At 33.7% G+C, this 24,481-nt stretch overlaps 1 protein-coding gene across 9 annotated transcripts in view; it reads left to right on the forward strand.

Annotated features, from left to right (window-relative positions):
• Positions 1–308: 308 nt before the first annotated feature.
• Positions 309–24,481, forward strand: part of ECT2 (epithelial cell transforming 2) — a 52,564-nt gene continuing 28,391 nt past the window's right edge. For 2 of the 9 annotated variants that reach the window (XM_045851998.1, XM_045852004.1), the window contains exons 1-16: positions 309–422; positions 3,139–3,290; positions 3,895–3,974; positions 4,072–4,161; positions 6,314–6,496; positions 7,497–7,586; positions 8,574–8,681; positions 9,980–10,053; positions 11,048–11,178; positions 11,303–11,418; positions 11,516–11,578; positions 12,767–12,989; positions 16,704–16,840; positions 20,504–20,623; positions 21,672–21,740; positions 24,174–24,284. In XM_045851998.1, the coding sequence (XP_045707954.1) occupies positions 3,161–3,290; positions 3,895–3,974; positions 4,072–4,161; positions 6,314–6,496; positions 7,497–7,586; positions 8,574–8,681; positions 9,980–10,053; positions 11,048–11,178; positions 11,303–11,418; positions 11,516–11,578; positions 12,767–12,989; positions 16,704–16,840; positions 20,504–20,623; positions 21,672–21,740; positions 24,174–24,284 (1,725 nt within the window). In that variant the 5' untranslated portion in view covers positions 309–422; positions 3,139–3,160. The remainder of the gene's footprint in view (positions 423–3,138; positions 3,291–3,894; positions 3,975–4,071; positions 4,162–6,313; positions 6,497–7,496; positions 7,587–8,573; positions 8,682–9,979; positions 10,054–11,047; positions 11,179–11,302; positions 11,419–11,515; positions 11,579–12,766; positions 12,990–16,703; positions 16,841–20,503; positions 20,624–21,671; positions 21,741–24,173; positions 24,285–24,481) is intronic. The other 7 variants (XM_045852001.1, XM_045852005.1, XM_045852003.1 and 4 more) reach the window with 5 other exon arrangements.

Below are 24,481 nucleotides of genomic sequence, written 5' to 3' on the forward strand. Positions count from 1 at the left end.
GAGAGGAGAGGAGAATCCGCTCAAACCTTCCTCAGGAAACGGTGTGTTTACAGAGTAAACAAGCGGTCGCCATAGACACACCTGCTACTTCCCGCAGAAGAAGCCGGGGAGAAACGACCGCCACCTTCTGGCCACATCCGGGGACTCCTCTACAAAGTCCTGGCGTTCCGACGTCCGAGCCGTTGGTCAATTTGAAACACACGTACAACCAATCGCTGGGCGGGGAGCATTGACCAATCTCCGCCCCTCTGGGGACTACAGCCAATGGGAAGGAGGTTGACACCACGCGCCAATCGGCGTGGCTTTTAGAGAGGGAGGCTTACTTTTTGAATTGTCTGTGGCCACCTCCGGCGAGGAATGGCTGTAACGGTGAGAGTAATCGGAGCTTGAAGAGGTGGCATTCCAGGGCGTTTTTGAGAGTGGTGAGGACACTGTGGGTATGGGTGGGGGAGGAGGGGGTGGGCTAGGGTCCCGGGGGCCGTGGGCGTCTTTGCTTACGTCCGACAGCCCGCCCCGGTGACCGCGAATTTCCGGAGCACTCCGGCCCGGACTTCGCGGCTCGAGAAACTGCCTACTGCACTCCCAGCACCCGGGCCGTGCCGCGGGGCGGGAGCCCGAAGTCGACTAGGTTGCTGTGCATCTTCATCACTCACTTGGCTAGATAATGTTTCTAGAAGAGTCTCGGGGTGAAGGGTTAGAGTTGGGAAGGGGTTCTTGGCAAACCACACTGTCCTCGGTGGCTCTGGGTACCATCCGCTGCGCCCTTTGTGGGCTTATCGCGGAGGACGCTGTGGTTTTGCCCCAGGATTCTTCCCGGCGTCTTCTCTGTGGGCAGTTTAGTTTTCCCGCAAAACGCCAGCTCTTCCTCTTCGGGACAGATAAGTATGGCTTAGTGGGTAAAAGCGCAGCCTCTGGAATCAGTTCTGGCTTGAATTCCGGTTTACCACTGTTGTGACTTAGGCAAAGTTACGTAACCTCTTTGTTCTAGGTTGCTTGATCAGCTGGGCATAATATAGTACTTGCATTTTAGGATTGTTGCAGAGATTAAATACATACAAGCAAAAGGTTTAGAATAATGTCTCCCGCCTATTAAGGGTTAAATAAATTAGTCTGCAATTCAATCATAATGTCCTATAATGTTATAAATCTTGTTACTGTTGTCAGTAACACGTCCAACATATCCAGTATTGCATTGAGCTCTTCAACCCTGAAAGAAAGTTCACTAAAAAGAAACCAAAAGTAAATATTTATTTAAATGACAGATTTATCTGTGATGACAAGAGATATGTGTCAGAATTAGTGTATTTAGTCAGAAGTTTCTCAAGAATGTTCTTAAAGCAGGTTAGCTCACCTCTTGACTTTTTTTTGAAGTGACTTTGAATGAAACTCTTTAGAGCGCCCCCCACCCCACTGAAAACAATTGTGTTAGAGACTTAAAAAAAAGGACTAAATAGAATTATCATGGATTCTAAAAGACTTTTGTAACAACTATTGGAGCACCCCTTTAGAGAGCTTCAGAATAAGAATTGACATGGATGTTTGGTTAAGACTAGAAGAAATCTTCACATTGTGAGTATTATAAGATAATTAATAATTGTCACTCATTTTAAGACGTGTTCAGGTTTCATTACAACTGGATTTGAGTTTTATTACTTTTTCACTAATGTGGAAACTGTCCCTTAACCTATTAAGTGCAGAGCTGAGACAGGAAGTTGAGTTGTCTGACTTGAATGACCTAACAGTTGTGCTTAGGACTCTTGTTATTAGTGTCCCACGTCTTCACACTACTTAGCATCACCATCCAGAAAGGTGCTAATGATACCTCATTGTTTCGTCATAGCATACAGTTAAACAATCATTTGGCTAAGAATCTGGTGGGAGATACTTGTATATTTTATTAATCTGAAAAAGTAGGAAAGATCAGACATGTACCTCCAGATAATGTTCTGGAAATTTACTTCAAGATAATACATTTACATAAATCCCCATTTGAATTTATGAAAATCTGTTCAATTTTTCCTTTTTTCCCTGCTTGCCCAACTTTTCAATTCTTAAGTTCCAGAAATAAAAACAAAAACAAAAAACAACCTTTTTTCATAGTCCAGAGTCATATTGGCACTAACCCCATGCATAATCGTCTTGTTAATTTTTTTATAGGGGAGACATTTGTATGGTATTATGAAAATAACAGATAATGGAACAGTCCAATTATACATGAGAGGTTCAAAGAAATCCATAGAGGATGAGTCAAGAGTGGTGGTTTGGGAGTTGAAAGACATGATAGGTGGAGAATTGAGTGCTATGAAACGCAAGGAGGTGTGGAGTACATTTCTGTGGAGTGATTTCTGTTTTAGAAATGCTGAGAAATACATTGGCTGGAGCGTATGTAGACCAGGGGAATTAGAGGAGATGAGGCTGAATAAACCTCAGTCAGCCAAGCTAGGACCAAACTGTATACTGACTGCATGGTGTATTTGGATTTGATCATACAGGGAGGAGTGCTTGTGGAAGTTCTCAGCAAGGAAGTGATGTGGTCACATTTGTTCTTAGGATCACACCCCTGAAATTCATGTACAGAGTGATGTCTGAAGAAACTGGCGTTAGAGAAAGTTGTTTGAAGCTGTTCTATATGGATAGGTGGCCATTGTGGCATTGCTCCTCAAGAAGAGGCGTCAAGTTCCAGAGATACTTGAGATGGGATTGGTAGGGATTTTGAGGAAGGTGAATAGGTAGAAGAGTGAGAATGGATCCAGTTTTTGACTCAGATTATTTGGGGATGTTAGTATTATAAATGAATATAGCAAAAGAAGTAGGTTGGTTGACTGTAAGATGTAGGGAAAGGAGGTAAAATAAAATTTGAGTACCTTTTGGGTGTTCATATGTTAGGTGATGTTCTGAATACTTTCGATTGTTATTTTTACTATATCCTGTGAGCTGGGTATTAGTATCTTTATTTTATAGAAGAGGAAACTAAGGCTCAGAAAAGTTGAGTGACTTTCTTTGGTTCAATATTAAGAAAAACAGATGATGATGCTTTTTATAAATTTTAGTATAAAAGTAGAGCCTCTAATACTTGTTTGCCCAGTGATCATTTTGCTTCAGGTATTTTTATTCATATTTATTATTATTATTTTTTAGCCAACTTAGAAGAGTACAAACAATGGCTGACAATAGTGTGTTAACATCCAGTTCTGGGATTTCAAGCTTAGCAGACTCTTCCATTTTTGATTCTAAAGTTACCGAAACTTGTAAGGAAAACTTATTTATTGGACCTACTTCATATGTTGAAGGTAAATGTACTTTAAAACACCAAATCAGTATTTTAATACTAAACTTACTAGAGACTTCTAAGACTTAACTGTAACACTGTTAAGCTAGAGTACAGATACTAGTATTTGTTGACAGAATCTACACTATGTAGATTTTTGTTTGTGTGGATTAATGCTTCCCAACTTTGAAGAGGAAGTTGTCATCTTGTTGGATATTGCTTTTTCTGTATGTGAAGGCAGTCCAGCTGTAACATTGTTAGCTAGATTATATTCAGTTATATCTGATTAGGTGAAAAGCGACTTCTTCCCTTACTCCACCATGTAAATGGACCTATTCTAAAGTTGCATGTATTGTTGAAGAGGATAGCTATACAAGACAGTGCATGCTTCCTTTGGTCACGAGTAGTGCTGATGTTTATGTGCTTTGGTACAATATATTTTCCTTAAAATGAAATGTTGCCAAGCTTTTTTTTAATAAACTGGGAATTCAGTAATTTTAATTTTAGAGAATGTTATGATCTCAAAGATGAAAAACATACTAGATATAGCCAAAAAAGGGATTCAGAACTACTGATTTTGATGTTAATTCCTGGTAAACATATTTAAACATTTCTAATTTTAATAGAAGAAATGCCTCAGGTTGAAACAAGAGTGATATTGGTTCAAGAAGCTGGCAATCAAGAAGAACTTATAGAAGCCTTAAAGGTATGGAGTTTTAGTTTTTTTAAAAGGCCGTCTTCCATCAGTGTATAAATAAATTTTTTAGTTTTCTTAATCTCATACTTAAGTCTTTTTCCCACAGAGTATTAAAATGATGGATGTCCCTGTAATAATAAAAGAAAGTTGTCCTGGAAAATCGGATGAAAAATTAATAAAAAGTGTTGTTAATATGGTAGGTCAAGCACTTTGTTGCATGTGGCATGCTGCACTTCCCTTGATTGTATTCTTATATTCCATTTATGGTGATTGGCTCTCAGGCACAGGGTATATAATGCTCTCTGAGGCTAGATAAATAAACAATTTTATATTATTTTTAAAATTTGGATGTTTCTGAAACCCCAAACTATAGCATATACTGCAAATAATGAAATCCTTATAAAGTAATTTGGCATTGTTAAATTTAAATGACGTATCATGCATTTACAAAGATACAAGGTCTGTCCAGAAGGTATCCAGCCATGTAATATGAAAAACAGACATTTATTGAAGAAAATACAAGGTTCAAACAACATTGTACATAGGACAATGATGCCTCAGTCCCCTTTAAAGTAGGGACCTTGGGACCTTGTACGTTCTCCCAGTTGCTGTCAGATGTCCCCTCATATTTTGCTGAAGCTCATCTATGGTCTGAAATCTCTTCCCTTTGAAAGGCGATTTAGTTTTGGGAAAAGTCAGAAGACACATGGTACCAAATCTGGGTGGTAGGAGGGCCAGGTCACCTGGGTGATTTGATGTTTTGCCAAAAAAATTCTGCATGAATGGGCACTTTATCATGATGTAGCTGCCAATCATTGGTTGCCCGTAGCTGTGGCCTTCTGAATCATCTGAGTGGCTTCCAAGGAAGCTTAGCGCAAAATTTGATGCAGATTCACTGCTCTATTCACGCAGTCATTTTGAATGCGATAGCCACACAGTACACACACTCACTCAATGGCCTCTACCACCCCCACTGGTAGTACAGTGAAGTGGTCATTGTTCATGCATGCACATTCCAGTCCTCTCTCCTTAGCTGCCAGTTTACATCGATGTCACACAAACTGTTCCATTATATTAACAATGGCTTACTTTTTCTGGACAGACTTTGTATGCTTCTTTTCTTTAAATTCTTTATCTTTTTATCTCATTAACTTTATTCTAAAATCTTGCTTTATTTCCAAAATGATAAATTATAATGACTGACAATCAGCATATGAAATATATCTAATTCTCTGTACCAGCTGTAATAGTTTGTGAGAGCTGCCATGACAAAATACAGCACACTGCTGGCTTAAACTGTGAGAAAATACATTTCTCACAGTTCCTAAGGTTAGAAGTCCAGGATATCATCAGGTTTGGGTTAAACCGAGGCCTTTCTCCTTGGCTTGCAGGTAGCTGCCTCTTTGTTGCTATTTCTTCACATGGTCTTCTATCCATGCACCTCCCTGCTATCTGTTGTGTGTCCAAATTTCCCCTTATGAGGACACCAGTCAGATTGCATTAGGCCTACCCATGTGCCTTCATTTTACCTTAACTACGTCTGGAAAGGCCCTGTCAAATACAGTCACATTCTAAGGTATAGTGGATTAAAGTATCAATATGAATCTTGAGGGTACGTAATTCAGCCTATCACATCAACCTAGCAAATAAAGGCCAGATAATTTACCCATTTAGAATTTTATGTGGTTCTCTTTTTACACGAGTCATATAGGCACTTAAATAACTTCATTCTTTTTCCTAGATGTACGGTATAAAGTGGTAAATAGTAACTTGCCTTTTTATATCCTATATTTGCCAAGCTGCAACTATCTATATTTCACATCTTTCTTTTAATTTCTTCATGTATACTGAAATGATTGTTAATCCAATGTCCTTTTTGTAGATATCAAGTGCCATAGTGATTTTTCTATTTTTCCAATGACAGTTAATTTGTGCAAGAAGGATCCATATGTATGGCATCATTTTCTTGGTCAGAAGGAAAAGCAATATGTTTCTAATGCATCCTTCTATCAAAATGTGTGCACTTAAATTTATCACTTTTATTTTACATACACACTAGATTTATAATGACTTAAGCCAGAAGCTTATGCCATTATTATAATTAATGTTCAAAATTTAATATCTTAATGTAGATGGAGATATGTATATTAAAATACAAACAAGCAATTAATGAAATAGCTGTTCACTATAAAGTTTAATACTTACTGTATGACTTAACACTTAAGTTTTCTACAAATAGAAATTAAAAATGTTGATATTGAATTGATTTCTAGGTCTTATTTAGAGAGTTATGAATTAATTTTATAATATATAAATTTTATTTCTATAACTACATGGAAAAAATCAAGGAAATTAAAATGCCCTTTGTAAAGATGGAATCAGTGGAAGAATATGAAAATTTGGATTCTCCAGAATTTGAAAATGTATTCATAGTCATGGACTTCCAGGATCCTGTTTTGAATGAGTTATACAAGAAAAATTCTAGAGTTATTGGACCACCTGTTGTATTAAACTGTGCACAAAAAGGAAAGGTAATACAAGTATATTCATTATGACTTTTCAAAGTTAAATTTTTATTAACGAATGTGTGGAAATTCATAAACAGAAAATTTTTATTAATTGTTCAGAGTATGGAATATTTAGAATGGAATAGTAATAGCTACTATAATATAGTCCTTTAATACTTTCTATTGTAATTTTCAGTAGTGAATATCTAAGACGTTTTAAAGGTAAACACTAAAAACTATATTTGTAATTTGTAAGAGTTATAGTAGAGTTAGGTTCTATTCTTTGGTTTTATTACTTTGGTTTGCTATTTTTAAACTTCCTTATTAATTTAAAATTGCTGAGTCTCATTGTGTTTTTGTTATAGAAACTAGTAATAAGAGCATCATCTTTAGTTCTCTGTTTTGATTGAGAAATGCTGAAACTCAGAAACCAAATAAAATTTTTAAAGATCAAAATTAAGAAAAAATCTTGCATAATGGTGGTAATTAAATTCACATATAGTAAATACTTAAATATATATTTACATGTCTCAATTATATATATGTAAATTGTTTAAATTATTTACTGATTACCTCCATTTTTTTAGTTCAAAAATTGGAAGCATATTTGGTTCAAGTATGTATTGTATACCTAGTATATATAAATATCTGACCTGTTTTAATTTTAATTGGAAGCATTTACAGTAGTGCTTGAAGTCAAATCTTTCCTTGTTGATAATACTTCACATGCAACAAAGTACATTTTGGAACTAAAGGTTTGAATATATTTATATTCAATTTGTAAATTGCAAAGTGTGCTTAGATTAAGTGTATTAAATATGATTTAAGAATTATGGGAAATTTTTTATTGTAAAACCAGCAATCTCTTTTTTTGCTATTTTTTGTTGCATGTCGAACAATGCAAATGAATCTTTGGATTGGGACAGTTGATTGGCAAGCGGGAAAATATGGTTAAATTGAGAACAACATATTCTCCTTTCTACTATGAAGAAACTCACAGGTTTAAAATTGTTATATTCTGCAGCCTTTGCCATATTTATGGCGTCCACTCTATTGTACAAGCATGATGAATCTGGTACTATGCTTTGCTGGATTTAGGAAGAAGGAAGAATTAGTAAGTATTTCAGAACTTCTATTCAAAAAATATATTTTCCAGAAAAAAAATTTAAATTGGCATTTTTAAAATAATTGTACCATAGTTGCATTTTAAAAGATTTGTTTTTTTTTTAATGTGACCATTTCAATTTTTTTAATAATATTTTTTTAAGATTTTATTTATTTATTTTTAGAGAGGGAAGGGAAGGAGAGAGAGAGAGAGAGAAACATCAATGTGCGGTTGCTGGGGCCCGTGGCCTGCAATCTAGGCAAGTGCCCTGACTGGGAATCGAACCTGCGATACTTTGGTTCGCAGCCCGCTCTCAATCCACTGAGCTACGCCAGCCAGCGTGCATTTTAAAAGTTTTAAAGGAGAAATTACTATTATCATACCAGGTTTTAAATTTTGTGAAGAAACATTCTGAAGAGTCTTGTAAAGAAACAAATATTTTTTCTAGGATGGGTAGCATATGAATCAACAGAAATATTCATAATTGTCTAATCTTTTTATACTGTCTTTTTGTTCATATCCTATCAGCCATATTATTTGAAGTTTTTGTTTACACATTGCAATATTTTGTGATACAAGTTCAGCTCTACAGAGTTCTTATTGCCCTATAGAATTCATAAAAACTTCTTTCTTTTATTTATGGAATTTTCTATGTTGGAACTAATGTAGTATTACTCTAGTTTTGTGGAAAGAATCTTGGTATGATGTAACCTCATGTTAAAAAAAAGTAATATATTTAGGCTGTATGAAAGCCAGTTTTAATTAACTAAGTTTTGTGTTATCTTTACTAGCTTTTCACTATATATAATTTTGCCTGTGCTAATAATGCAAACAAATCTTCATTTTTTTACCATAAAATTTGTATCTTTATAAAAATTCTTTATATCTATCTTATAAATTGAAAGTGTTCAGTAAATGCTAAGTGAATTGTAAACATAGTTTAAAATTTTGTTTATATTAACTATAAAGTCAGTGTTGCTTAATTTTTCTTTTGAGGTCAGATTGGCAACATTGGTTCATCACATGGGTGGACTTATTCGAAAAGACTTTAATTCAAAAGTTACACATTTGGTGGCAAATTGTACTCAAGGAGAAAAATTCAGGGTATGTAAACTTGGATATTTTTGTGTATTTCAGAATAGCATCATTTGGGAATGCATTTAATAATAGCACTCTTGTCTATTTCTCCTACAATTTACTAAAGATCAGATATTCAATTTTTGTTTTATGTGTACATATAGTAAAAATTTGAAATCATAAAATGAGTGTGGTGTCAGGTTTAAAAGTGGCAGTGGAACTTGGGTTAGGTCTTCAAAGATATGTAGGATTTTGGAGCTTGGTAGATGGATAATATTTCAGGCAGATTAATAATATTAACAAAGGTTACTATATGTATTGGTGAATGAGGGGGTTGAGAAGTGATGAGAACAAATATTTCACTCTTGTCCAAGTGGTGTTTCTAGGAACAGAGCAGAGCTGTGTTCTTATAAAATGGTTCTAAGATTTAACTTGTGAAAAATTTAAAAGAACAAGAGAAAGTATTTACTTTTATTAGGATTAAAATCCTAGTTTAAGATTACACTTCAATATGTATTTTAGGAAGAGACAGTATCTGTCTCTCTGTTTCCATGCTCCATCAGTGTCTTACCTGTGTAATAAATGGTAATTTTAGTGTAACGTTGAATTCTTATGTGTAACAGTGAACTTCAGAAAGTATGGGGATTCATATGAAGATTCATACTGAAGATTTTAGTTACTTAGATGTCTTCTGTAGTGCTGTCTTGGGGGTCAGTTCTTTCAAGATAGTGAGCATTAAAGTAGAAGTGAAATATAATAAAGGTGAATTGAATCAATTTAGAGATATATTAAAAGTAAGGAAATGGTTTGGACAACATGGAACTTGTTTTAAAGTTACTGTATTTTGCCATGTATAATGTGCACATTTTTGCCCAAGTGAGGGGAAAATAAGGATGGACATTATACATGGGTAGTACTGATTCCATATCTATATAAATGTTTTTAATTCTTTTACTTATGCTTATGTGTTAAAAGTATAACTCTGGAAAGCAATAATATCTGTATGCAAAATAATACCCTGGAACACAATAAGCAGTTTTATATATAAACAAAAAGTTGAGTTAAAAAATTAAAATGAAAGATTTCTTTTTCCCTGACAGTTTGGACCAAAAACATGGGATGCACATTATACATGGCAAAATATGGTATTTTAACCTAAGTTGTATGATTGACACATTTTTTTCTGTTTTTCTTTATATTATGTTACAAAGCAGATGAACAATAATCTAAAACCATGCAAAAAATATGTATGTAATTGTTTAGAACTACCATGAATGCAGTTATTTAAAGTAAAAATTATTAGTAATTAATGTTTATATTTTTAGATTGCTGTGAGCCTGGGTACTCCAATTATGAAGCCAGAATGGATTTATAAAGCTTGGGAAAGACGAAATGAACTGTAAGTGTTAAAAAATTCAGTAGTTCAATTTGTGAATTAGACATACTGTCTTGTAGAAAGGTAAACCCTCATGCTCCAAACCCTAAATTCATAGACGATATAGAAAAATTAATTCAGTCTTTGGGTAGCTTAGGAAATAAAGGCTAGGAAGGGCAAAGTTATAAAAAAATCAGGAAATATTGAAAATTGAAAGATATCTGTGGTTATCTTTGTACTTCATCTTGTGAAATAATTTTGATTATCATAAATATTCTAAGATTATTAGGTAATAATTTTAATAATAGCTAAATGCATCTGGATGTTTGGATTATAGTATATTTTTTTATTTTATGTTTTTCTGATTACATTTTAAGTGGTGATTGCAATTCATAACCTTTGTAAGCTTTCCAACCTTATAATTCCATGCTATTATACTTCTTCGTTACTTAAGATTTTGTAAAACTAGAACTGCCAGCTCTGGCTGGTGCAGCTCAGTGGATTGAGTGTGGGCCTGTGAACCAAAGGATCACTGGTTTGATTCCCAGTCAGGGCACATGCCTGGGTTGTGGGTCAGGGCCCCAGTAGGGGGTACGCAAGTAGTAACCGCACACTGATGTTTCTCTCCTCTTTCTCCCTTGCTTCCCCTCTCTCTAAAAATAAATAAAATCTTTAAAAAAATCCTATGGTACAGATTAGTTATAAAAAAAAAAAACTAGAGCCCCTGGAATGCACATAAAATTTCATGTATGGAGCAGAAATTTGAATCTTGTAAAGATTACCTATGATCAAATTTTATCAGAAGTTAATTCAGGATGACTGAGGGCACATCAATTTTTTTTAACTTTTTTGGGGGGGTGGTTGTTAAAAATGTTAAAATTTTTGTTAACATTTCAGGACTGGATATAAAATATTTTCAATAAATGGATTATGCTAAAACCTTGAGAATTATAAATTGCTGTGTCTGATTTGTTGAATTTAAGTTAACTGGTTTTAGAAGAACATGTTTTGTTTTTAGGGATTTCTGTGCATCAGTTGATGATTTCAGGAATGAATTTAAAGTTCCTCCATTTCAAGATTGCATTTTAAGTTTCCTTGGATTTTCAGATGAAGAAAAAACTAATATGGAAGAGATGACTGAAATGCAAGGTAGGTTTTATATATGTGTTTTATTCCCACTCCTGCCTAATGACCTCCTGGTGAATTTGCTTCTTTAAAAATTTGGGTTTGAAGATAGTATGCCCTATTTATGTTTGTATGCATTCTTCTTCAGGAGGTAGCTACTTACCGGTTGGGGATGACAGGTGCACTCACCTTATAATTGAAGAGAATATAGTAAAAGAACTTCCATTTGAACCTTCAAAGGAACTTTATGTTGTCAAGCAAGAGGCAAGTAATTCTGAAATAAGATTGTTTTTTTTAAAAATACTACTGTTGGCTTTCTGATAAGTTGATTTCTTAATTAAAATGTCTTTTTCTCACCTAGTGGTTCTGGGGAAGCATTCAAATGGATGCCCGAGCTGTGGAAACTATGTACTTATATGAAAAGGTATGCTTTTTTTTTTGTACCTTAGTCATTTGTTCTGTGAATCGGATTATATAAAGATGACACTCTTCTACCCAGAAAGAACATGGTGTAATTAGCCTACAGGTCATCTTTTACATCACGTCAGGAGTTTGAGAACAATTGAATATGGGCTAGGAGTCTGTATATAGTCAGGTGAAAACACTCAATGTAATGATGTTATTTTAATCTCATGTATGTCAATCTTTACTTACACCTGGTGGTATTATGAACAATAAATATTGAGCCAAATTACTAGACTAACCTGGTAAGGACCTTCAGGTTAGACTGTAGGTAGGAGTTCATATGAAAACTTGAAAGTGTATTAAAATAGCAAGTAGTTCAGTATGGCTTTAGAAAAGAATGTGGGAACCAAGGCTAACAGATAAAGCTTACTAGGTGGACAGAATTAAGTTTTTAATGTTGTAGAGGTTTAGATTTTATTAAGTATTGGGAACCATTTAATATTAAGGGGAAGACGTCCTTTAAAAAAATGACTGTACCAGTAGAATGTAGGTAAGGAAAATCCAGCCTTCATCCTGGATCTTGGTAAAAAGTGCTGTCATTTGCCAAAATGTGGCATAAAGCTATAGAAGCAGGCTCCAAGAGAAGATTTGCTTCAGTTTGGGATTTAATAATTTTGAAAAGAATATTGAAGATGAGGTGTAGATTTACTGTATGTCTATAAAATCTAAACAGCAGGTGAGTATTGTATTCTTTTCAGACTTAATGTTAGATTCTTAACAAAGTTTAAAAATATGTTTTAGATATTGAGAAAGAGCTTTTAAAATCAGCTGTTATTAGACAGATATAGGAGAGCACTATGTTCAGCACTGTGCTAAATGCTAGGGATACAGTGAACAAAATATGAATGGTTCTTGCCTGCTGGGAGTTTATGTCCTAACCAGGGAATAGACAGTAACAAGCTTATAGATGAATATGTAATGGTGATAGTGCTATGAAGAGAAAGAACGAGATGCTAGCAGTTAGGCAATTACAGTGGTCCCCTGCCTGTTGTGTTTTATGAAGATTCTGAATTATCTGGCAGAGTATGTAGTTGTAAAATTGTGCAAAATTCAGGTTTTGTCAGACCCATAAATATGTTTTTCTTTTGTTGCTGTCTCAGTAAAGAACCATGGAAGTGAAATTGAGCTTTTGTGCTTTTGATTGCAGGCTAATACACCTGAGCTCAAGAAATCAGTGTCACTGCTTTCTCTAAGTACTCCAAACAGCAATCGCAAAAGACGTCGTTTGAAGGAGACACTGGCTCAGCTTTCAAGAGAGTCAGACCTATCACCTTTCCCTCCCCGTAAGCGCCCATCAGCTGATCATTCCCTTTCTATAGGGTCACTCCTAGATATCTCCAACACACCAGACTGTAGCATTAACTATGGAGGTAATTCACATTTAAAAAATTTATCTGTACATTTTAGTGGAATGGAATTATTATTAAAGTATAGATAAATCTCTTATAGTGAATATTAAATGGTCTTTAATTACTTTTGTTCTAGCTGAGGAGAACAAGCACATGGAAATGCTTCTATTTAATGATTGCCTACTGTATGCTAAGTGCTTTTTATATTTTGTGTATTTATAAGATAGGTTTTATTTCTCTTTTACAGATCAGTAGACTGAGGTTAGAGAAATAACTTGTTTAGTGTCACACATTAGAAAGTGACAGAGATGTTCAAAGAGCAGATTCTTCATATGAGCTAAACAAAATCACAGGTGTATTATAGGGAAAATGGGTCCAATGAGGTCAGAAGTGGTGAGTTCACTTTGTTCTCAATTGAGATAAGAAAGCTTCTACAATGAACTCTTCTCTGTTGATAATCAAATTTTTTTATTTTTAGCCAGCACACAAATATGTTGTGTTTTCTAGATTCCTTTGATCTCATTACATTCTTCAGTTATCCCATTTCTCCTCTCCAGTTCACATGAGTGCTCTTCAAAGACCCATTATCTCATTTCCTTGCTTTTCACTGTCTTTTCAACCCATTCCAGTTGAACTTCATTCCACTGCCCCCTCGCCCCCCCACTATGTAAAATTGCCTCTTTCTGGGGAGATGACCGCTTTTATGCCATCCATATTATTCAATACATGAACAGCTACTTAGTCCTGGACACATTTTTTTCCTCTTGGCTTTTGTACATTACTCATTTCTCATTCTCCTTTACCTTGCTCCTATATCAAGCTCTGAATGTTGAATGTTATTCCTGTGTTGTTTCTTCTCTATTTTAATTCTCTAAATGATCTCATTTAATTCCATGGTTTTAACAACATATGCTGATTACTCTGAAAGTTATTGTCCTCCTTCTCTAATGGCCTGCTTCATATCTCTTTATCCATGTCATAAACTTAACATAATCAAGTTAGAACTTTTGATTTTCTCCACCACTGTCAATGCTATTCCTTTGTCATCTTTTGTTTTTTCTGTAGAAAAGAGGTCTCTCTTAGACAATTTCGGTGGTCTCCTAAATGGTCTCTATATATCCATTTTTGCCTTTGTACATGTAACACTTATAGTGGTCTCTCAAACTAAAAAAACTAGATCATGTCTCTCTGTCTGAAGGCATTCAGTGGCTTTGTATTACTATAGCTTTCAAGTTCCTATGTAATTCTTCCTTATCTGCCTCTGACATCATGTGGTGTCATGTTCTCTCCAGTGATACTCTCTAAGCTTCAGTCCTACTATCTTTGTTTTTCTTTGAATATTTCTACTATATCCATAGCCCAGGGACATTATTTATACTTGCTTTTGCTGCCTTAAAGAAATTCTGTTGGGTTCTCTGTAATGCTAAGCCCACTCCTTCCTGCCAACCCATCACCTGGTTGTTGTTTTCAGCAGTAGTTAAAGAACCTTGTCTATCTTACTCTTTGCTGTACTCTCAGTGCCTAGTACAGGGTAGGTAATCACTAAATATTCATGAAATCAAAGTCATTTTAAGGTAGGCCCAGAAAACTGAGGTGTATTTCAGAATATAAGAGGAACGAGAATATAGTTTTTAGGGAATAGTGAATAGAAGTAAGAAGAAATAATAATTAATTAGAAAGGTTAATTGGGTCCTAATATTAGAGGGCTTTGTAATCAAGTTGGCATGTCTGAACTGTATATTGTCATCAACAATGACTATTAGAAACTCATGAGCACCAGACTAATCGAATAGATTATTTGTAGTGGATTATTCTGGAGAATGATCAGATGGAAGGCAGTTTAGAGATAGCCAGACCATGAAGTAATATCCAGTGGCTTGGACTATAGGTGATAGGGCTCTGAATCAGGATTGGAAAGAAAAGAAGCATTGGGAAAATACAGATAGAATGGAGTGATAGGAAGAGAATAAGAGGAGAAGACAGCAAAGTATAAAGTGGGAGAAATGTTACCTTGGCAAAAATAGCAAGTTTATATTTTGAAGGAAGATAGTGAGTTTTAGAGCACATCCAAGTTAAATTGAGGGAGTAATGTCCAGTAGGCATTTGGAAAAGTTCAGTCAGGTGCTTGTGCAGGGAATTATGATAGATACGTAGATCTGAGAATTTTACTGGTTCTGTAATTATGGACATATGGGCATGGGGTAGTAAGAGCTGATTATAAAGGATGAAGCTTGATTATCTAATACAGGATGTAGGAAAGGTAAATGAACCACTAAAAAAATGAGACATGACAATACTAATACATTAGATACTGTATAATATAATCCCTGTTTGTAGATCACTGCCTAGACATAGTAATAAAATTAGATCAGTATGTATCAGTCCCCCTCTCCCCCCCAAAAAATATCCCTTAATGGCAGAGGCTTCTCAGTCTGGTGACAGTAACCTGAAATAAGGCAAGTGAGGAATTCTTTGAAAGTCTGTTATCTTCTGAAAGCATTCAAAACTCTATAGTACACATACTTGTTTTAATATGCTTAAAATTATTTTTTATTCAGTAAAATTGGTGTGGTGGGACTATATAGTGTCTTCCTCATGTCTTTCTATTTTATGTTATATATTCCTGTTCTTATTGTAAAACTTTCTATTAGGAGATTCTGTATATAATGTTGAAATATACTAACCATATTGATAGTAAGAAAATATATTTTAGGCTTTTATAAAGTTTCTTTAAAAATTTTTTTAAATACATGTAAAATACATGAATGCATCCTCTCTGTAGTTTTGGCTGGACTGGATACTTTGAACCAACAGAATTTGCAGTTGATTTTAGGGTTTTATTTTTTTAGGGAGTGTCTGTCTGTCTCTCTCTCTATACACACACACACACACACACGCACACATACACACATGCGCATATACACACATAAAAAGTTTTATTGTAATTGTGTAATCGTAGTAATATCTTTCTCTTTTTATAACTTAAATGTTTTTACATGTTGCTTTTCATTTTATTTAAGCTTTTATATTGAAATAATTTCAGATTGCAAAAATATGGCAAAAATAATACAAAGTTTTCTGAACTCTCTACTCAGATTTCCCAAATGGAAATATTCTACTATGTTTGCTTTAATATTCATTCATTCATTCATTTGTTTGTATTCTTCCTGTTTCTCCACCCACACATTTTTAATATCTGCAGTTTTAAGAGTACGTTACAGATATGCTATGCCTTTACCTCTAAATACTTAAATTTGTACTCCCCAAAATGTGGGGACATTTCTTATATTAATTAGGAAATTAACATTAATACTATAATCTACTCCATAGACCTTCAAATTTTATGAGTTGTTCCATTAATGTCCTAATGTCTTTTCTAGCAAAAGAAAAAAGTTTTTTGTTTCTGGTCCAGGATCCAACCTAGGATTAAAGGTTATGTAATCTTTCTCTAGCCTCTTCTAATCTGGAATAGTTCCTCAGTCTTTGTTTGTAATGACCTGGACATTTTCGAAGAGTGCAGGCTAATATTAGTGAAATGTCTGTCAATTTGGAGTCATTGATATTTTTGACAGTTTTTTTCTGATCTCATTTTAAGAAATTTTACTTCAATGAATATCTGTATGGTGCTATATTTATAAGAATTGGTATTCTTCCCTTTTTGTGTTAAATCTGTGCAATGTTTGGTACTTGTATCTGGCCTGCATTTTAAATCACTCCTCCTTTTTTACCTTTTAGAAACACCAAAGTCTTGTACTAAGTCTCCCCAAAATTCTACTCCTGTTCTTTCAAAGCAGTCAGCCAGGTGGCAAGTTGCAAAAGAGCTCTATCAGACTGAAAGTAATTATGTAAATATATTGACCACAATTATTCAGGTAAGAGTTGGTTGCAAAATGATTTCTGCTCCAGTGTTACTAAGTAAAAAATATAAGAGATATCGTCTTACAAGAAAAATTACATAAGCATAGAATTTGACATAGATATTAAAAATGAAAGTGCGTGGCAAAAACTGCTGTTACGAAAATACCATAACTGTAATGGTAGCTTTTTTCTTTTTTTTAAAGATTTTATTTATTTACTTTTAGGGAGAGGAGAAGGGAGGGAGAAAAAGAGGGAGAGAAACATCAATGTGTGCGAGATACATTGGGTCAGTTGCCTCTTGCACTCTCCCAACTAGGAACCTGACCTGCAACCCAGGCATGTGCCCTGTCTGGGAATCGAACTAGCAGCCTTTTGGTTCACAGGCTGTCACTCAATCCACAGAGCCACACCAACCAGGGTGAGCTTTTATTCAAGCAGTAATGGCACCATTTTTTAGAGTGATTTTAAAGAGAAAAGGATCCTGATTAGATAATCATAGAGGGGGCCTAGTTTAATTCAGAACTTTGCAGGTTCCTTTTCAAGACACTGGATTTATTTATATTTAGAAGTGGTAGATAACTTTTTCCGAAAGTGTATGAGTCATCACTTTAGGTAGTACTGTACATATGTGACAAAGGAATAGGAATGAAGTGTAACAATATGGATATCAGAAATTAAAAAAATCCTTTCATATGTCAAGTTTTCTTAAACTTCGCAGGGATTGGTCAAATGTTAATTCACAGCTTACCACTATTAACATGTACTATGAAGTTATTTCTGAAGGAAAACAATTCTAATGAATTCTTGTAATATGAGATGAAGAATATATTAAGGAGTAAATTGAAATTCAAGTTTCTGAAAGACATAATAGGACATAATTATTTTGGAATCTGTAGAAAGAAGGAATACATTTGTTTTAGGTAATGAAGGAGATAGTTTGTCAGGAAAATAAAGTTTATGCCATCAAACTTGTCTTTGAATAGAAAGATGATGATGATAAGAAATAGATAAGAGATGGTGCTGGCTGGTGTGGCTCAGTGGATTGAGCACTGGCCTGCCAACCAAAGGGTCACTGGTTCAATTCCCAGCCAGGGCACATGCCTGGGTTGCAGGCCAGGTTCCCAGTTGGGGGTGTATGAGAGGCAACTAACTGAAGTTTCTCCCCCTTTCTCCCTCCCTTCCCCTCTCTCTGAAAATAAAATAAAATCTTAAAAAAAAAAAGAAAAGAAAAAGAAATAGATAAGAGATGGAAAGACTTCTTTCTTGGTATTAATGAAGAAAGAGGTTATTTTTCACAGTTAATTTGTGTACCAGTAGTCAAGGTTTTATGAGGCCTTCAGCTGTATTAAACTTTACTTGTTTTAAGTCAGTGTTTCTTTTCTTCCTCAAGGGAAATATCATACTTGGATGACTTTCTTGTTTAAGTTTTTGTAGTCAGCCAAAATGTACTTGAGTAGCAGACTGTCCTTTCAGTATATACTGTTCATGTACTTTGGTTGCATTTATTTCCTAGAAATGTAAATCCTTTCACACCATGGTAAATGTATTGGAGCTTCAGAATTATAATTTGAATATAAATTAAATTCACCAGAACCCCTTTTTAAAAAAGCCCTTGGAATGATTAAACTATAGACAAAATTTCATACAACTTAGTATAACCTCACCTAAGGTTTCATTTAAGAGATTGTGGTTGAAATTTATGATAGTGTTTTCTAGGAACTTTATTTTAGGACTGATGTATTCTTTTTGTTTTCTGAAATTGAATTTGGAATAACTTGATTTTAACTTAACCCTCAAATTAAGTGAGTATCCGGAATAAAATATAATATGGAAGAATATAAAGTATTCCAGAATATTAGAAAAATTTATAATAATATTTTAAATTAATGTTGTGCCAGGAGTTAAAGAGCATTTTTATTTTAAAGGAGCATAGACTGGAAGAGGAACTAGAGTATACATACCAAATTGTAATATTAGTGGAAGGTTACAGGTATCATGAGAAGGTTTAGTTAAGATATTTGGGGATTTGTAAGGTGAGTTTTACTTCTCTTTCACCTTAGGAAAGGTGTTGCATTGAAATTCTTGATAGGTTGAGTATTGGGAAAGCATCATAAAGGAAAAAGTTGGACTGGATTTTAAATTTGAATCTGATTGGTACATGCAAAGAATATGGGTGGGAAATGTATTTGAGATTTTGCAAATAATACAGATGATTGAAGATAATGTGTTCGTCATGGTATCTACAGTAGTCTAAAGGGAAATTAGAGTTTAGAGTGTATAAGGGGACCTGGATAGGGGATGGGGTATGGATACAGTGAGAGTTGAGATAAAACTGCCTGGGCCATGCCAGTGAAGGCTGTTGTTTAGTGTGCTGTGTCATCTGTAAGCTATAGGAGAGGAATGTGATACTAATTTGACTTGCATTTCAGAAAGGTAACTTGGTTTACTTTGAGGGTTTAGTTTTTTGCCTATGGCAAATGGTGTTCTAATACCATTTGTTGAACAATTAACCTTCCTCCACTGAATTGCTTTTGTACTTTTGTCAAAAATTACTTCATATTTGTGTGGATTTGTACTCAAACTCTGTTCTCTGCTATTGATCTTGCATGTTTCTCCCTTTTCCAATACCACACAGTCTTGAATACTGCTGTTTATACTAAGAAGTTCCTTTGCCTTTCCATATACATTTTTAGAACTCTGTTTTCTTTATTTACAAAATGTCTTGAATTTTGATAGGTTTTGGTTAAATCCATGGAGTATCTTGGGGGAGAATTCACTTTTTTCCTGTGTTGAATATTTCAATCCATAACCATATATTTCTTCATTTACTTAGGTCTTATTTGATCAGTATCCTTAGTTTTCAGCATCATGTATATGTTTTATTATAGTGAGTCCTCCCTTAACATCATCAATAGGTTCTGCGACTTTAAGCAATACAACATATAATAAAACCAATTTTACCATAAAGTAATTGATATAAATAATAGTTAAGTTCAAAGTTCATGGCATCTTACCAATATTATAATGAGATGATGTTATTTGAGGACCTGCTATATATTTATGCCTAAGTATTTTTCTTTTTTATCATACATGATACTTTTTAAATTTTGGTTTCCTTTGTACATTACTGGTATATAGAAATATGATTGATGTGTCTGTGTCCTTCCTGCATGTGTGCATACTGACCTTGTATCCTCTGACTTTTTTATGTGCACATGTTAATTCTAGGAGCTATTTATCTTTTTTTTTTTATATTGATATAGGCAGGTCTTCAAATCTAGTCTCTTTTTCCTAAACCAAGGTACTGTGCCTACTATTTAAAAACATTTAGTACTTATATTAAGTCTGGAATAACTGTTTTCTTCTTTAGTAACTTGAATAAAAATAGAAATTACTCTTGTACTAACAATTTTAATGATTTTTAGAACTGTGTAACAAATTTTGATTAGATTCTGACATAACATTTTATTGTAAGAGTATATATACACATATATACAGATATATAAATTAATAGAAAATGTTGGAAAAAGATCTCAAATTTAAATAGAAGTATTTAAAAAAATTTTCATTAACATCTTGTCTCCCCTTTATCTGTCTGTGTGTTAGCTTCCCCACTCCCCGCAACATGCAATCTACCTAAACTAATGTTTTTTACCCCCCCACCCCCGACCTTTTAGTTATTTCAGGTACCATTAGAAGAAGAAGGACAACGTGGTGGGCCTATCCTTGCACCGGAAGAGATTAAGACTATTTTTGGTAGTATACCAGATATCTTTGATGTGCACAGTAAGATAAAGGTAAATTTGTATACATTAGGTCCATAGTAATTAATTTTCAGTTATGTATATTTATTAAGATTTTTTCAAGTCCTTCTGATTAGCTAAATAAATTTTGTATCTAGAACTTCTGATTTGTCTTTTGCTCCAGTGCATTGTTAATGTTGTTTGCTTGTTGTTTTTTTTTATTTCAATTAATCCTGAAAATAAGGAATTAAGACCATACAAAGTTTTCTCCTAGAGCCATGTGGTTGCCAGTGCTATTTTTCTACCCTTGTCCCTCTGGGGTTGTAGAATTTTGGTTGTCCTTTGGTTTGTTTGAAAAACTATGAAGCTGAAAGGGACTTAGAGTTCATTTCATTTGATTCTCTGTATTTAGATAAGTGCTAAAATTATGTAAGACAATGCTGTTCTTTTAAATTTTTTATTAGTGAAGGACCCATGATTTTCATGTATGACTCTTTCATTGTTAAGTTTTGGGCAGGATTAGCTGAACTCTTATAAGTAACTTATCTCTTTTAATTTAATTTAACTTAATTTAACTTTCTCTTATTTTTTTCTGTGTGGTACTTGAGCAGCAGGAATGAAAGTAGTTTCTATAATAAATAATGCCAGTCAGCTTTATAATTAATAAAAGATGTTGAACAGTCACATCATAATGAAAAGTTAGGCTTAGTCTTCTTATTGGCTTGATACTCTGTGTTTTTATTTATTTGAGAGGTAGGCAGGGGTGAGAAACATTGATTTTGTTGTTCTACCCATATGCATTTTTCACTGGTTGATTCTTATATGTACTCTGGGCACTGACACCACAACCTTGGTGTATGGGGCAGTGCTCTAGCCAGCAGAGCTACCAGGCCAGGGCTACTCTGTATTTTCTTAATGATTTTTTCAGAGCATGTTTTTCTCAAGTTAATTCCTTGTTAAGGAGAAAGACTGTGTTACTGTTCTTCACATCAAATTAAGACACTATGTAAAGTACCTTGTAACAAATATCTTGAAAAATATTAAAAGATGTTTAAGGGATTGTCAAGTTCAGTCTTAAATGATTTAATTTGTGCTCTTTCAGGATGATCTTGAAGATCTTATTGTTAATTGGGATGAGAGCAGAAGCATTGGTGATATCTTTCTTAAATATGTAAGTATTTTTTTTTAAGTTTTCAGATTAAAGTATTGTATCATAAAGGATTGGCAGGAAATGAAAGTTACCTGTTTAAATGTGAGAGCTTTTATAACCTCGATATCATTGTATTTAAAAAATAAAATTTAATTCTTTCAGTAGCTCAAGGTCATCATTAACAACAGTAATTGTTATACTGTACTATAGTCGTTTTCTTATGTATCAAGTTATTTGCCCTTCACAAATGGGTAGGTTAATGATTTTTTGGAAATTTTCTTACTTTTCCTTAGTTGATACTCCTTTTTATTGCCATTGTATCTACTCTTCATAAAAGCTTCTAATGAACTGCTTTTCTTTAGTATAAGAACAACATAGCTTAAGTTTTGAAATAAATTTATTTTGAATGAGGTTCTGTGAATAGGATTTATAAATTTATTTCAGTCTTTTAAAATATGATTTATAAGTTTCAGTGCCTTGGGTTCTGGCACATTTGCTTTTGTTTTCTGAGGCCTTCTAACTTCTACCCTTACCATATATGTTCTTATATATTTTTTCCTGGTTGGTTGTGAATTACAAATATGCAAATTATTCTCACACATCTTTTTGATACCTGTTAGTTTCCTCAATTAGACAAGACAGTTTTCATTTTCTTGTTTGCATTTTTGGATAATATAATTAATCTTGTAATGGTGGTTTGGGTCCTTCAAAAAATAATAGCATGTTCTTATGTTCTGCATAAATTAATTCTAATTACTATATTCTGAACTTAAAAACTTTTTTTGTTATACAAGTTTCAGGTATACAACATTGTAATTCAGCATCTATATACAGTTACAAAGTGATGACCAAAAGTTTAGTTATTATACATCACCATGCCATTGACTTCTTCCTTCCTTTTGCTTACCCCCGCGAGCCCCTTTCCACTGATCTGTTCTCTGTATCTGTGATTTTATTTTTGTTTTGTTTATTTCTCTTTTGTTTTTTTAAGAGTCCACATATGAGTAAAATAATATGGTATTTGCCTTTCTCTTTCTGACTTATTTCACTTAGCAGTATACCCTCAAGTTTCACCCATGTTGTTATAAATGGCAAGATTTAATATTTTTATGGCTAAATACTATTTCATTACATATATTTATATATATATATAAAAAACCACACCTTTATCCATTCATCCATTGATGGACACTTAGATTGTTTCTACATCTTAACTATTGTAAATAATGCTGTAGTGAATGTAGGGGTACACATGTCTTTTAAATTAGTGCTTTCAGATTTTGTGGATAAACTACCCAGAAGTGGAATTCCTGGATCATATGGTAGTTCTATTCATAGTTTTTTGAAGAATCTCTATACTGTTTTCCATAGTGGTTGTACTACTTAACAGTACCACCAGCAGTGTACAGGGTTCCCTTTTTTCCACATCCTTCCAACACTTGTTGTTTCTTGTACTTTTAATAATAATTATTCTAACAGGTGTGAATTGATATCTCCTTGTGGCTTTAATTTTCACTTTTTTCATATTTAGTGATATCAAGCATCATTTCATGTGCTGTTGACCATTTGTATGTCCTCTTTGGGAAAATGTCTATTCAGATTTTCCTGTCCTTTTTTATTTATTTATTTATTTATTTATTTATTTATTTATTTATTTATTTATATTTTAATCATTGTTCAAGTATAGTTTTCTCTCCTGTCCTTTTTTAAATCAGGTTTTTGTTGAATTTTATGACTTCTTTATTTATTTTGGATATTAAGACCTTATTGGATATATGATTGGCAACTATCTTCTCCCATTTGGTAGTTGCCTTTTGATGATGGTTTCCTTCACTGTGCAGAAGCATTTTAGTATGATGTAATACCAGTTCATTTTGCTTTGTTTCCCTTCCTTTGGAGTCAGATCCTGAAAAATACTGTGAAGACCCATGTTAAAGAGTTTAACTTCCTGTGTTCTCTTCTAGGAATTTTATAGTTGCAGGTTTTACATTGTAGTCTTTAACCTATTTTGAGTTAATTTTTGTAAATGGTATAAGATTGTAGTCTAGTTTTATTCTTTTGCATGGGGCTGTCAAGTTTTTCCAACACCATTTATTGTAGATTCCTCCTCCATTATATGTTCTTGGCTTCTTTGTTGTTAATTAATGTATAGATGTTTTTAAACTTGTAGTACTTATATCAGTACAGTAAGCTTTAATATACTTTTGTTTCTTCCCAGTCTTTATTTTTCAGGTTCTAGGCCATTATGTGTCAGTTGATGCATTTTGTTTAGCAATTAACTCACTCATTAGTGAGAAGTTTATAAAGTAATTTTTTTATTTAATATGAGAAGAAACTTATAAACTTTTGCCTTCAATTATGTCAGATTGTGACTATTGATTATTGATTTTAAGTTTCATTGTGTAAGGGTGAAATACATTACAAATTAATGTTGTTTTTTTTCCTTCTTCCTAGTCAAAAGATTTGGTAAAAACCTACCCTCCCTTTGTAAACTTCTTTGAAATGAGCAAGGAAACAATTATTAAATGTGAAAAACAGAAACCAAGATTTCATGCTTTTCTGAAGGTAATATACATTCTTTCAAATAAAAATCTGAGAATAATATCTGAAAGAATTTATTAAAATTATGCTTTTAGTAAAAGTGTATGCATGTAAGGACACCTTGATGTTATCTGTTAACTTTAGCTGTACCTGAGAGTGGCAGTGATGTTTAGCTTCTGAAGGTTTGACATATTAGGTAGCAAAGTCCAAGAGTCAGCTGA

The sequence above is a fragment of the Phyllostomus hastatus genome, unplaced genomic scaffold (assembly GCF_019186645.2).
Source record: "Phyllostomus hastatus isolate PE091 unplaced genomic scaffold, TTU_PhHast_1.1 phas_contig_86, whole genome shotgun sequence".
Taxonomy (NCBI): domain Eukaryota; kingdom Metazoa; phylum Chordata; class Mammalia; order Chiroptera; family Phyllostomidae; genus Phyllostomus; species Phyllostomus hastatus.